The sequence below is a fragment of the Apaloderma vittatum genome, unplaced genomic scaffold (genome assembly GCF_000703405.1).
Source record: "Apaloderma vittatum isolate BGI_N311 unplaced genomic scaffold, ASM70340v1 scaffold18079, whole genome shotgun sequence".
NCBI classification, from domain to species: domain Eukaryota; kingdom Metazoa; phylum Chordata; class Aves; order Trogoniformes; family Trogonidae; genus Apaloderma; species Apaloderma vittatum.
The window spans coordinates 1-14583 of NW_009737157.1; the positions used below are offsets into that span (position 1 = coordinate 1).

The following is a 14583-nucleotide window of genomic DNA, read 5'->3' on the forward strand; positions in this document are numbered from 1 at the left end:
GACAGTATTTTATGTCAATTGCCAAATACCATCACTGCAGTATGCTACTTTAAAGAAAAAAACAGTTTTAAGAGCTCTATATTCCAGTGCACATTTTCAAGTTTTAAAAGACAGAAGCACAAACAAAACTAGTTCTATTCACTGAGCACTCGACCTTCTCAAAGCAGCAGCATCTTCTGACCACCAAGAATGATCATTACTCACAAACTACAATCACTCGCTTCTGACAATGACCACAATGAAGTCAGTCTTTTAAGACGACCAGGACACATTATCAAACCAGCCAAAGAGACTGTGGCCAGATATACTAGTCTTGCATATTTACTTCTATCCTTCTTTTGAGTACATTCTAGAAAAAACACTCCTCCAAATATTCAACATCTTGAGAAAAAAGGATGGAGGATATAGGAAATAACTATCTTAACAAATATTCTTCGCTCACCACTTGTATCCCCTTCTCTTCTTGACCTTGGCACACCACGGGAGGCAGCATTTGAAAAACCTTTTGAGGTAGTGCTTTGTAAAGAAGGCTGGCTTGCAGTTAGAGTCCATGCAAGACGTGACCCTAATTGCTGACGGAGGCAATCTCCAACACCTGGAGCTTGATAGGATTGTCTAAAAGGACACAAAAGCAGAGACATCTTTCAAAAACTGATACTATACACATCACCTGTTTGGGGTATGTAAATTTTGAAAAATGCACCAACTATGGTTTGGTTTTCATGGATGTTTTGTGTTGGTTTCTTTTTTAATAAAAGGAACCTTATAAAATAGTGTAGAACATAAGCAATTTATTGCTTCATCTAAGACGACACTTTGAAATAAATACAAACTACAGAAAAGACAGGAGGTACAAATTTGAAAAATTAATTCATATCAAAGATTGAGTTTCCTCACACTGAATTGTGCAGATACGCTGAAATGGATTAAAACTGACGCCAACTACAGTAATAATAAACATCAGCCAAAATTAACAACAAATATTGGTTCTGTTATCACTTGAAACTTTAGTTACATGCCAAAGAACTAAAGGAAAATAGAGAAAGAGTTGACTTTCCTGCTACTCTACTCTTTGGAATAGGTTGTATCACGTGCCTGAAGATGTGCTCAAGGAGGGAGCCCCTAGACAAGCTTCAATTTCCCTTCCTCTCAAATTTGTTAATTCATCTCACAAAAAGTTTTAAACATGAAAAATGTTAAGATTAAAAGCCAACATTCTGATTATTTCTTTATCATGAGGGTGGAAAAAAAAAGTTTCAACCATGTGCAAGGAGTTGTGCTGCCTCTCTCTCAAATGTAAACATTTGGAAACATACACATAATGGGGGGGGGGGGTGGGTGTGTAAAAAAAAAAAGCAACACAATTCCACAAGGCTGTGAAAGCAGTTGCAGGGAGAGATTTGGAAGTCATCTGCAATATAAACATTCATGTAAAAAAAAAAAAAGTCAAGGAATAGCTTTCCTCTCTCAAGTGAAACATTGTAACTCACAGGATGGTCACACATCATATTTGGGTGACTGTAGGAAGTGAACAGGCACAGAGCCTGCAAGACAGAGCAACTCTGTCGTGCTTCCTGTTTGTAATGCCTTAACTAGAGTACAACACGGAATTTAGGCTGTTACCCTTCAAGGAAACAAAGGGAAACATTTACTAAGAGAAGTTCTGGAGGAAGGAAGTTCAGAGAAAGATCTAATTGGGGCTGCCCAGCTCACAGATTACAGGACTAAAGAGAGAGCAGTGAAATGGAACAGTCTGGACAGGTCAGACCAAGAATATGTCAGGAACTGGGTAGGTTGTGCTGATATTTTTAAGGTTCCAAATGTAGATTGACCATGGTATGAACAGACAATTAATCCACTACTGAACCAGTAGGATGGTTAAGCGGTGTTCTTTCCAATAGGTATTTTTTTAAATTAACTTTCTTATTTTAGTTAACTCTTATTTTTTTCCCAAGAAAATCCCTGTTCACTTAAAATACAGTACTGCTCTAGTACAACAGCCAAGCTCTGTGAACAAGCTTAACAAAGTGAGATGATGCAATAAAGGTCACCCATTCAAAAATAGAGGATGTTAAGTCTACTAATTTGACACTTGCTGATAAATATTTTGTAAAAGGAACTTAAGCAAGGACTCTTAACTCAGGGCATTTACAGAAAAAAATAAAGGCTATTTTAAAGGGCTTTGGAGAATGGAGAAATCTGGAAAAGGACTTGGCACTAGAATCCAAATGAGTGGATCCAGTAAAATCTCAGCTGTTTAGCAGATAGCTAATATTAAGTTTAAGAATGGATACACTTGGCCAGTCATTTGATGGCTTTGTATGGTCATAGGACAGCACCTGATATTCAGAACTGTCCAGCTAAGAACTCAGTTTCTATGCACCTATAGTGGCACTTCCAACAACATGCAAAGGGGAGGGTGGGAGAAAGAAAAAGCAGAAAAAAGGAAAAACAGCCAATAGTCTCCACTCTTCTCCAAACTTCTTTGTAAGATGGAACAGTTTAATTTACCCTGGAAGAAGTGACTGTGGAGTTGGTGTTGGCCCATTCAGAGCGTACAGGCTGATGCTGCTAATCCCACTGCTCCCCATGCTGCCAGAGCTCTGGGCAGACTGAGCACTGCGGTCTTGGTAATTCAGTGGAAGGCTCTGAGGCCTGGCATAGTAATAAGGGGTTGAGTGAGCATCCCGTGGCAATGCCTGAGCAAAAAGCGTGGCATAGCTTGATACCTGAAAAAGAAAGGGTTTGATAAAAAGAAAACACTTGTGAGTCGCTCCAAGTCATGTTTTTAGTTAACAGGAGGGTAATATTCCGGAACGCAAAAAAATAACTGAAGACCATGTTTACGCAAAGAAAAATTTGTTGTTACAACTATAGTGACAAAAAAAAGCAAGCTGTTTACAGGGAGCAAAAGTGCTTTTAGCAATACAACTTATTTTTGTCTGTGAATTGTCATTAGCAATAGCTGCAAAAAGCACTTTGGTGCTAGCAGAGCTGCAACCAGAGGAGTTTTGCTCTCCCTACTCCATTCCAAACTCATCATCACATGAGCAGACATTACACCACCAAGTAGAAGGCAAACAAAAACTCCATCCATCTAATCTTCAGCGACAAATGCTGGAGAGCTCATATTTTTACATTTATTTCATAATAAAAAAATACACAGAAAAAAAATGGCAGATACTCGTGACAAGGGTGTTCTTCTTTTCAGTCTCACATACAAACACAACCTGAGGTAATGGTTAAGTGTTGACAGTGATTCTTAATGACAGCTAAAATAAGTGACACACATCTACCTACCTTGTTAGACTGCTTACGTGGGTCTTCACTAAGGCTAAGCAAGAGGTAGAGTATTGACCATTTGTTTTTCAAAATGCCCTTTATAAAAAAAGATGACGACAAGCAGCAATTAGTTTAACTCTTGGCTAGCAATGAAATTTTTAATTAGCCAGTCTACTAACATGTGTGCATATAAATCGATTTTCCACACAAAGAAGACCAACTCAGACTTACATTCTCAAATAAACTGAGAATGTGCAGTGCAGCCTCTGTAAGTGCCAATTTTAATAATTTTCTCCACTGTATTCAAAGCATGAATTCGTACCTGGTCTGAGATCAGCAAGTACACTTAATTTAAAATTAAGAGCTACTATGAAAGAGGTTTATAGAAAACTGAACTTCTACCACTCTTACCATTTCAAGCATTTCAAATGCAGATGCTACTCTACACCTAAAGGTGAAGAAGGAAAATTCTTGGTACAAATTTAAGCAAAGAATTGTCTTTTATTCACTTTCCCCTTCAGCTTCCTTTACAGGGAGACTTCAAAAGCTTGAGGCTTTCAATTTCTATTACTTTAAATGCTGCTTAAGAGAGCTATCAAAATTATTAACTGTTAGCATGAAACTTGAAGAATATGCAATATAGTCTCTAACAGACAGATACATATGGACCACTAGAATAAATCTCTCAGCAGCTTTAGATCTCAGCAGAAAACTTACCAGCAGAACAATGCTAAAGCCCAAGCTACAGAAAGAACACTTCAAAGAGTTATGGCAAATATTAAAATGTTTCTAGAAATGTTACGCCATCATCCTGTGACACTAATGCTTGCACCTGAATTGATCAGGGACATAGAACCTTGTAACAGATATTAAGTGGTAGAATAAGTCAAAGAAACTCATGTCAGTTCCTTCACAATATCAGTTAGGCTACGACCTGGAATACTAAGCAACACTGAATACAAAGGAAACTCCAGTCACACTAAGATTCAACAAAGATTCCATCCCCTATGAAGCAATGTAATTCAGTGCTATCGGTCTTGTAAAACGCACTTATAAGGTCACTTGGAAATCCTCTTTTTTAAAGCGATTTTTATCTTCACCTCTTTTTCCTGCTTTTCTGGAGATTATGCATTTTGGGTGTCTGTGTTACATGGTCTAAGAACTTTGACCACAGAACATTTTTCTTCAGGGCAGAGTGCACTGACCAAACCTTTCCAAGCTTTATCCTGTTACACAAGAGTGCAAGGAGACATTCTATATTACACAGAGCAGAAACCTATCACCATCTGCTTCAATCTCAACAACAAGCAAAAAATCAGAGGTATTGCATCTGTTGCAAATAACTAATCCAGCAACTCATTAACAGTGGGTGAAAAAGCAGCAACATTGCTACTTCTACTCGCCCGGATAGAGTAAGTTTAAGTGCTCAAGAAGCATGGTTTGCTCAGTTGACAAGCTGCCACTAAAATAACTACTGACCTCCTTTTCTCTTTAGAGTAACGGATGAAAAGAAGTTAAAATAGATTTCAACAAGCTTTTTTCTTTCTCCTAGTTGTTTTCAGGGGAATTGCTGGAGGAAACAAAAGCCTAGTTGATTCAAAAACCAGATATTCCTTCCCTGCCCTTCCCTAAGGTCATGAGGAAAGAGAAATGATTGTCCACCATTAGTAATAATTGACTGAATAATAATTGGAAGAGAAAGCTTTAAAGAAGGTAGTATTCAGACAATACTAATTTCATGTACTCAAGATGCTAGCACCAAAAAAAAAAAAAGAAAAAAAGAAAAAAAAAAAGCAAGTTTAAAGAATCTTGAACTTATGAGCAGGGAGCAAAATTTGAGGTGACAGCTGATGTAAGCTCATATTATATTTGGAAGAATAACCGAACTGATAGGAACACGGACAAGGCATTCTGTTTCAAAGTTTATAGCCATGGCACTCTGCAGCTATGTTGCTCACCAAATGCACAGGTATGGGAACATAGTACAGAAGCTAAAGAAACATGTTATAGAAAATCAATTAAAAGCAGAAGATCATATAGCGTAATACATTGAAGAAGAGGCTGAAACCAACGGCTGAGGTCATCAGAACAGGCATCTAAAGCAGTGACACTTGTTTCACTGTATGAACCAATGCAGATAATACAGAAACTCACAGGACAAGGCAAACAGGAAGAGTTATACAGCAACTTAGCTCCAAGCACTAACAAATCAATAAGTACAGATGAGGGGAGGGGCAAAACTCAGTTCTGACTAGTCATGCTCTTCAAAGAATCACTTTTACATAACCTTCGAATCTTAGTATTGTCCTGTAAAACTCTGCCATAATCTATACATAGGTTAATGAGCAAAAAGCAGAAGAGAGAAAAACAAAAATAGAAAGGGCAAAATAAGGAAAAAAAATATCTTTTTTATATAGAAAACATCCTCCTTTATGTTTACTAATTTTTAACTACTTTTTGTTGCCAAAAATCAGCTATGTGCAAATAACAACTGGAAATCTTATTTTATTACTGCCCATCATATTCTGCTTTACTAAATACTCAATTTCAGGGAGAATCCAGAACAGATTAGCAACAGTAATTTTTCAAATACCTCAGCTAAACTTCTATTCTCACATCTTCCCCCCCTTTCACCCACTCCATCTTCCTGCCTCACGGGCTTTCTACACACTAACGTCTTTTGTCCAAATACCTACATGCAGTATTCTTTGATTACTAACGGTGTTAGCAGAACCATCCAAGTCAGCAAACCCTTAATCTTCAACATTAAAGACATGGAGCACTTAAATTCAGAAGCATAAGGACCCTTTGAACGCTAGATTAATAAAAATCAATATACTGGCAAGGCATTGATATAAAATAAATGACAGAGAAAACTCATTACTTCTACATATGGAACGAACACTTCTATTTTTACAGAGTTTCTTCCTTTCTTTGAAGTGCCCTTTCATACAACTGGACTCAAACTAAAAATGCTTTTCATTTACAATTAAACCCGAATTAATTTCTCAGTAACAGCAAAAGGAAAAGTAACTTGTAAACAAAAAGTACAGAATGGTTGGGGTTGGAAACCATCTCTGAAGATCATCTAATCCAACCCCTCTGCTCAAAGCAGAGTCATCTACAGCAGGGTCATCTACAGCATGACTGTGTCCAGTGAAGTTCTTAACTCTTTCCAAAGATGGAGATTCCCCAACTTTCTTGCGTGACATCCTCTCAGTAAAAACACTGTTAACAACTCAAGCACTCTCCAAAATAAATCTAACATCAGAAGAATGCACGTGTGCTTCCAGTTTCTTTACTCTTTACATATTTATTACACTACCTGTGAACCAAGTTTTCTGTAGAGTTCTGAAAACAAAGCAGCATCCCCTTCCCTTCTTTGTCGCACAACTATCAAAAACAAACAAACAAAAAGATTAAAGACTTGACAGAAGTATAAATTCTGCAATAATGTATTTGTGGTAAATTGGGAAGTGTACTCAAGAAAAATTAATGCTTAACTGTTTCACTCTATCCATACAGTTTTGCCTGTTTTCATATTATCTGCACTCCAGTCCTGAAAATTCTTACATCAGAAGTGATACAATGTAAGTATCTGTTTTGCTTAGAGTAACCAAAATATATGCCTTCTAAATAATACCCTTTTAAAAGTCTGATCTGCCATTCTATAGGTTTAGGGAATTAAAACGTAACTGAAAGCAGATAAGCATTAAAGAATGCTACAAACTCCTTCACAAAACTAAGTGCAATCGTTCCTATTTTAGACAATAAAAGCAAGAAACAAAAGTAGTAATGCCACTTGCTCAAAGTCAAGTAAAATTCCAAGGTCACACAACTTATATATATATATATATCTCTCCAGAAAAATAACAGTCTCAATCACTGCCAGTTACATAACAGAAGTCTTTGCTCAGAGGAAAAACATCTTCAAGCTTTAAGAAGTTCTCAGAAAAGTCACGTTACATCAGAAAGACTCATGCTAGAAAAAGCTATAAAAGATAAAACAGAAACATCTTGAAGAAATTCTAATAATTGAAAAATTGCTGTTAAATGTTAGAAATGTTAATAGGCATCAAAAGCCATAGCTAAGTGCACTTTGCCAAATAAATCACTTCCTGCATGGTAACTTCAAAATAAATGTAAAGTTCGAAGGATATATCCAGTCACTTGCTACACGATCACTAAAACCAGCCTACAAGCTAAAGCTGGGGAGATGGAAGATGAGGGAGACAGTAGTTTTGAAAACTCCTGGCAAGAGGCCCAAAGAATATATGCTGTGCTTTTTAGTACTAGCTAAAGCACGTAAAAACTCATCATGCAGAAAGCATCTATCATAGATTCCAGTGCTTTGAAGACATATCTGGAGAAATTCTGATGGGCTTACTTGCCTACCAGCAAGTCATGGAAGTTCTGCATTAGCAGAACACAAACACATACTTTAAAATAGTTACAACCACTGACTTCAGCTACCCTAATACAATCTCCCTGACTGAATATTCAAAGCTCAAATATAAAGTTTTAATTTAATTTGCATACTTCAAGTAAGTGGTTCTGGATATTCTACTGGAAAGTAGATAATCTGCTGAGAGCAGTATTTGGCTTTTCAGAAATGCATCACATCTCCATCAGATTCGCAGAGTGCAACACTTGACCCAGAGCAGCACAGAGCACAACGGAATGTAACTGCAACAGAGCTCACACTGTCACAGTCTAATGGTTTGGCTTTGTGAAGGTCGTTGCAGAAAATTTGTAGAGAAACTGAAGGCAAAAAATATCAAGGAAGTCATATAAACAATTTCATCAATTCCCAGGGTGCTCGTTCAGCAAGTTTCAGACAGGTGCTCACAGAGTTAATTATGCCAAAGTGTAATATTTCTGAAGTGCACATCGCAAAAATAATGTAAAGATTGAGTACTATTAAACTGAAGGGAGTGTAGTATTAATCGTTCTTTATTTTCATGGTGGCTAAGATACCAAGTAAATGACAGCAAGGGAAATCTAAGCTGAGCATTCAGAAAAATCTGAGCTGTGAATACAAACAGCCACTCATGAGTACCAACCAGGGAGTTAACTGAATTTTTATCATGAGATTTTTCAGAGGGTGAGCATTAACAACATATAGAAACAAAGATGCACTTACGTTCTTTCTTGATTTTCTCTGCTACAAGAAATTCATCTCGTTCAACAGTGGGAGCAAAGTTGCTTCCAATAACTCTAACTGCATACTGAAATTGTTGAGCTGCATCAGCTGGAAGAAAAAAAAAAAGAAAACCCTCTCAGTTAAGCAAAGTGTTAAAATTTCTATTATAAATAAACAAACACATAAACAAGGTAGACGTGAGATTATACTGCTATGGCTGAATCCTGCATAAATGTACCTGGCTTAGATCAGAAAAATGTTATATACTATAATCCTCAGATACACTTTAACCAGAGAGCAGTAAAGTCCAGTTTCCCCAGGGGTGTATTATAAATGCTATACTTCAAACACACTCACTCATATAGACTCTGCAAAATGAGTGCACTTGAATTTATGAATAAGCCTTTCCTATTCTGTGCTGACAGAAGAAGCACTGAGGCCTACCCAGTTCCTAGAGAGCACCAGCACACATCAGCTGGCTCTGCCCTTCCTCACACACCGAAACGCTGTGGGACTTCACACAAACTCACGCGATTCAAGCCAGGCACAGGAACAATATAGAAAAGTTCACCAGGCACCAAAACTGGATTATCCTACCTGTGGATCTTTACTCAGATATCTACCACAGTAGTTTTACCAGTTTCCCTGTTGGTTTTAGGTTTTGGTTCATTTTTAAAACTGCTTACGTAGTTTCACCACTCAAGATTCAAAGCTGGCTCAGAGACAGCTGCATCCCCTCTCAATGCATAATGTAGGTACTCACATATAGGCCAAGAGCCACTGACTTCCCTCCACTGCACCTCCCTCACGTAATAATTCTGTTTGCAGTATTGTTGCTGGCTCTGGGAAGATTAACAATCTAAGATATGGCCAGTTCAGTATTAAAGTCTCTACAGCCCAGTCATGTTCCCACTTATTGACCTGCATATCAATCAAATAACCCCACAGACATGTCAAGTGCCCTTACCAAATGCCAGATAAATTTCTACTCCTCAGATAAGAATAACTGTAATAACATGGGGGAAAGGTACATAAGAAATAAATGCACTGTGTCAGCTACTTGAATCCTTACAAGTCCTGACTTCAGGGGGAAAAAAACCCCAAAACATCTAAGTAATTCTGCATATCTGCTCTGCAAACACACCAGAGTTTCCATGTGTTTTATTTGGCCAGTTAAACTGTCACTTTCAGAGAAAATTGTAAAAGTTACGCAGCAATGGCTCCACCAAGGAAAAAGCAAGGTCAAATACATACAAAAGGAACAGAGAAATGGAAATGAGTAAAGGTTCACTAGAAGCAAAAATATTTTAAATGTTGAAACTTCTCTTAAACTAACTACTATTAAAATTAAGAAGGAAAAAAAAGAAAAGAAAAAACCACATGGGACATGAGTGAGTGATCAAAAGCATGAAAATCTCCAGAAGCTTATGGAAAGGAGAAATTTTACATTGGAATGTACTACTTCTTTTTGAGTGCCTGTTTTTTTACTGTCTTGTGATACAAATGCCACCCACTGGTCCTAATTTACTAGAATACAACTCCAGATCAGCAAACATCAACTAATTCATACAAAGTAGTACTTCACACAGTGAAGAAAGAAAGCCTACTCTGACAGAATCATTAATATTTAACAGTATTTGACAGTATTAGCCTTGCTCCTTTTGTAGGCCATCATTCTACTTTCAGGAAAGAAAATGCCAATATCCAGACTACCGTCAGGTCACAAATCTGCACAGCTCAAACACCTCCCAGAAAGAATAGTTCTACTGTTAGATTAAGCAACTTCTCATTCACAAGAAGAACTTGAAAATACAAATATAAAATAATTTAATAGCTCAGCTACTGATATCTTAAACTGAACTGATGAACCAGGTGGGAAGAGATAAGTACAAGGAAGTGCTCCTGAGTAATTCTTAAGTATAATGCACATCATTACAAAACAACTCAAGACTTCCAAAAGCATTCTGCAAGGCCAATTAATTCAAATATTTGCATTAAGTTATCCCAAACAATAGTAAAATTTTATCTTCTATTAATTCTTCAACTGTCTACCTAGCAGCAGTTAGGCAAGAGCTAGGCTTTTCTAGTAATTTTTAGATATTTTTGGCATATTATTACAGTGACTTAACATGGGCTACAAATTACAACTAAAATTGCTAAAAGAGTTCCAGGTCAAGTAACTACAACGAGTTTAAGTCTGGAGAAGGATCAAGGGTTGATACTAAAGTACTTTATCAGTTACGACTGGTATCTAGATTATATAATAAATTCCCTCACTGATCATCCACTAAAATGCAGAAAATAGTGGATTTCCAGTAAGCTAGTTCAATAAAAGTTATAGAAAAACAGAAAATGAAAGAAGCAATCAAAAAAACGTCACCTTAAAACACAAAAAAAATATCCAACATGCACACAGACACACATCCCCTCAACCACAGCAAAGCCACAAGAACTTACTTCCCCCCATTACTTCCTTGCTCATTAGATAATTTTCCTTAGAAAGCCAGGGCAACACATAACCTGAAATGAACTTCTGTGTCCACCTGCACCACCCCATCTCTTAGGGACCACCATATAAATGTTTTATTTTATTTTTTTAAAAAATTTGATAGAGGTCTCAGAGATATGAAGTTTATCAAGTTTCAGAGAAACTGGGGACCAGTAGAACAAACATCCAAACAACTCTCCCTGAGGGGAAAGTTTGCAGTGAAAGCTCAGTGGTCAAGTATTCCTTCTCATCCGTCTGCACAGAATGAGCACCATCAGGCACTGCCTCCCACCAGGAGGGTAGTCAGCAAGCACAAAGGAAGAGAGACCTGGAGGATGAGGGAAAAGGCATTTCTAAACAGACCTACACGGAATGAAATTACAAGGTGGCAGGATTGCAGCTGAGGAATGCAGAAGGTTTACTGAAGAGGAGACCTGTAACATAAATATATCTTTACTTCCTGTGGATTTAACTTTACTGAATGAATTGCTTCCTAAACATTTATGATCTTGCAGTAAATCACAGTATGATTCTCTTAAGAAGAATGTTGAACAAGAAAATACAATGTTGATTTAAAAGAAAAAATAAATCTGCTATGCCTGGAAAATTAAGCATTATTCATTCAGCTGCTTCTATTAACCTTCTAGTATATGTTATGGTTTACACTGTGATTATCAGTGAGCTTAGTGCTTAGAGAAAAATTTAAAAGTCAGCATTACATTTTATTTATTTTCATTGAATGAAAATGCACAGTTTTTCCATGTAATCAATGCTGTATTTACTATGCTTACTCATTTTTTAAAAAACTGTTTTGTTTCTGAACAAAATTTTTCATATCACGGTTTCAAAAAGATTTAAGTGCTATGTTTTTTCCTCTGCTGTTGCCCATGAGTTTGGGGGTTTAGATTAAACTGAAGGGCACCAAGATCTACCCGGTGAGAAATTCAGTGAGTCTACCTCGTGACATAATTACAAAATCCAGCAACTATGTGTACAAGGTCTCCAGGAACACTGGAATTTAATTCCTCTCGAAGAATTGGCTCAGAAAGACACCTACATGTTGCCACAAGTTTGAGTGGGGGGGGTTCGGTTGATAATCTTGAAATAGGCATTTATCTCAAAATAATACAAGAAAATGATGGACTTAGCCACTTGTGTGTTCACAGAATCTTAGAATGGCTTGAGCTGGAAAGGACCTTCAAGATCATCTGCTTCCAACCCTGCTGCCATGGGCAGGGACACCTTCCACCAGACCAGGTTGCTCCAAGCCCCATCCAGCCTGGCCATGGACACTTCCAGTGAGGAGACATCCACAGCTTCTCTGGGAAACCTTGTCCAGTGCCTCACCACCCTCACAGTGAAGAATTTCTTCCTCATGTCTAATCTAAATTTACCCTGCTCTCGTTTAAAACCTTTGTCCCTTGTCCTATCACCACATACCCTTTATAAAAAGTCCCTCTCCAGCTTTCCTGTAGGCTCCCTTCAGGTACTGGAAGGCCACTATAAGGTCTCCATGGAGCCTTCTATTCTCCAGTTTGAACAGACCCAACTTTCTCAGCCTCTACTCATAGGAGAGGTGCTTCAGCGCCCTGATGATCTTTGTGGCCCTCCTCTGGATCACTCCAACAGGTTTGTGTCCTTCTTGTATTGAAGGCCCCAGAAGTGGACACAGCACTGTAGGTGGAGGTCTCACAAAAGCAGAGCAGAAGGGCAGAATCACCTCCCTTGACCTGCTGGCCACACTTTTCATGCATCCCAGGATGCAGTTGGCTTTTCGGGCTCTGAGTGCACACTCCTGGTTCATGTTAAGCACTTCATCAACCAGCACCCCCAAATCCTTCTCTGCAGGACTTCTCTCAATCCACTCATCACCCAGCCTGTATTTATGCTTGGGATTGCTCCAGTGCAGGTGCAGGACCTTGCACTTGGCCTCAATTTCATGAGGTTGGCCTGGGCCCACCTCTCCATCTTGCCAAGGTCCCTCTGGATGGCATCCCTTCCCTCCAGTGTGTTAACCACACCACATAGCTCGGCGTCATTGGCAAACTTGCTGTGTAGGCACTCAACACCAACAAAGATGCTAAACAGCATCAGTTCCAGTACCAATCCCTGAGGAACTCCACTTGTCACCATTTGGACATTGAGCCACTAATTGTAACTCTTTTGAGAGCAGCCATCTAGTCAACTCCTTCTCCACGGAGTGGTCTATCTATCAAATTCATGTCCTTCCAACTTGGAGACCACGATGTCAAGTGGGACAGTGTTGAATGCTTTGCACAAGTCCAGGAAGATGTCAGTTTCTCTTCCCTTATCAACCAATGTAACTCTATCTTAAAAAGCCACCAAATTTGTAATGCAGGATTTGGCCTTGGTGAAGCCATGTTGGTTGCCATCAACAACCTCCTCATTTTCCATGTGCCCTAGCAGAGTCTTCAGGAGGATCTGCTGCATTATCTGGCCAGACACTGAGGTAAGATTGACTGGCGTGTAGTTTCCTGGGCCTTCCTTCTCTTTTTTGAAAATGGGGGTTATGACTTCTCAAATATGATGGAAAGTGGCTTTGCAACTTCATCCACTAGTTCTCCCAGGACCTGCGGATAGATCTCATCAGGTCCTCCCATGGACTTGTGTGCCTTCAGGTTCATTAGATCATCTTGAACCTGGTCTTCTACAGCGGGCAGATCTTCATTCTCCTTGTCCTTGCCTTCTGCAACTTGGTGCAGTTAGAGCCTTTATCACTGAAGATCAAGGTAAAAAAGCTGTTCAGTACCTCAGCCTTCTCGATATCCTGTGTGAACAGATGCCCCATTTCCTTACAGAGAGGGCCCACATTTTCCCTGTTCTTCCTTTTCTCACTGACATACTTAAAAAACCTTTTCTTGTTATCCTTGATGTCCCTGACTAGATTTAAGTCTATCTGGGCCTTAGCTTTCCTAACCAGAACCCTGCCTGCTTGAACAACTTCTTAGTATTCTTCCCAGGTTAACTGTCCCTGTTTCCACCATCTGGAGGCTTTCTTTTTACAACTAATAGTGCCCAGGAGCTCCCTGTTCATCCATGCAGGCCTCCTGGCATTCTTGGCCACCTTTCTCTTCATTGGGATGCATCGCTCCTGGGCTCAGAGGAGGTGATCCTTGAATACTAACCAGCTTTCTTGGGTCCCTCTCCCCTCCAAGGCTTTGCTCCACAGAAAACAACTAAGCAGGTCCTTGAAGAGTTCAAAGTCTGCTCTCCTGAAGTCCAAGCTAGTGAGCTTTCTATATACTCTTCTTCTTGCCCTGAGGATCATGAATTCAATCATTTCACGGTCACTGCAGGCAAAGTTGCCCACCAGCCCCTCTTTGGTGGCAAGGTCCAGCATGGCACCTTTTCCCATCAGCAAAATTTCTCATCTTCTCTGGCACTACAGCTTTTAGAAGACTACCTGTGCTTCTAGTTAGATGGTACAAGGCACTACTGATGGCAGGACAGAGACAAAAAAACACATGTAAACATTTCTGGATGGAAACCTTGAAGATTTAAACATAAGTCCTCAATCTATTAAAAAACACAATAGATTATTAATAGTGAGTAGCAGGATATTTCCCTGTAATGGGGAAATTTTAATGAAGATACACAACCTCCTCTTTCAACACCAACCATAGCAAGACTAGTTAAAGCACAGAAACTT

The 14583-nt window shown here is 38.8% G+C and overlaps 1 protein-coding gene across 1 annotated transcript; it reads right to left on the reverse strand.

Annotated features, from left to right (window-relative positions):
- Positions 1–442: 442 nt before the first annotated feature.
- LOC104279819 (gamma-tubulin complex component 3-like) lies at positions 443–13046 on the reverse strand (the record flags this gene model as incomplete). Its single annotated transcript, XM_009877242.1, has 6 exons — positions 12935–13046; positions 8426–8533; positions 6608–6675; positions 3301–3378; positions 2512–2729; positions 443–615 (listed from the first exon to the last, which is right to left on the reverse strand). Coding segments are annotated over exons 1-6 (757 nt in total), but the record flags the coding sequence as incomplete, so codon positions are not given.
- Positions 13047–14583: the final 1537 nt, after the last annotated feature.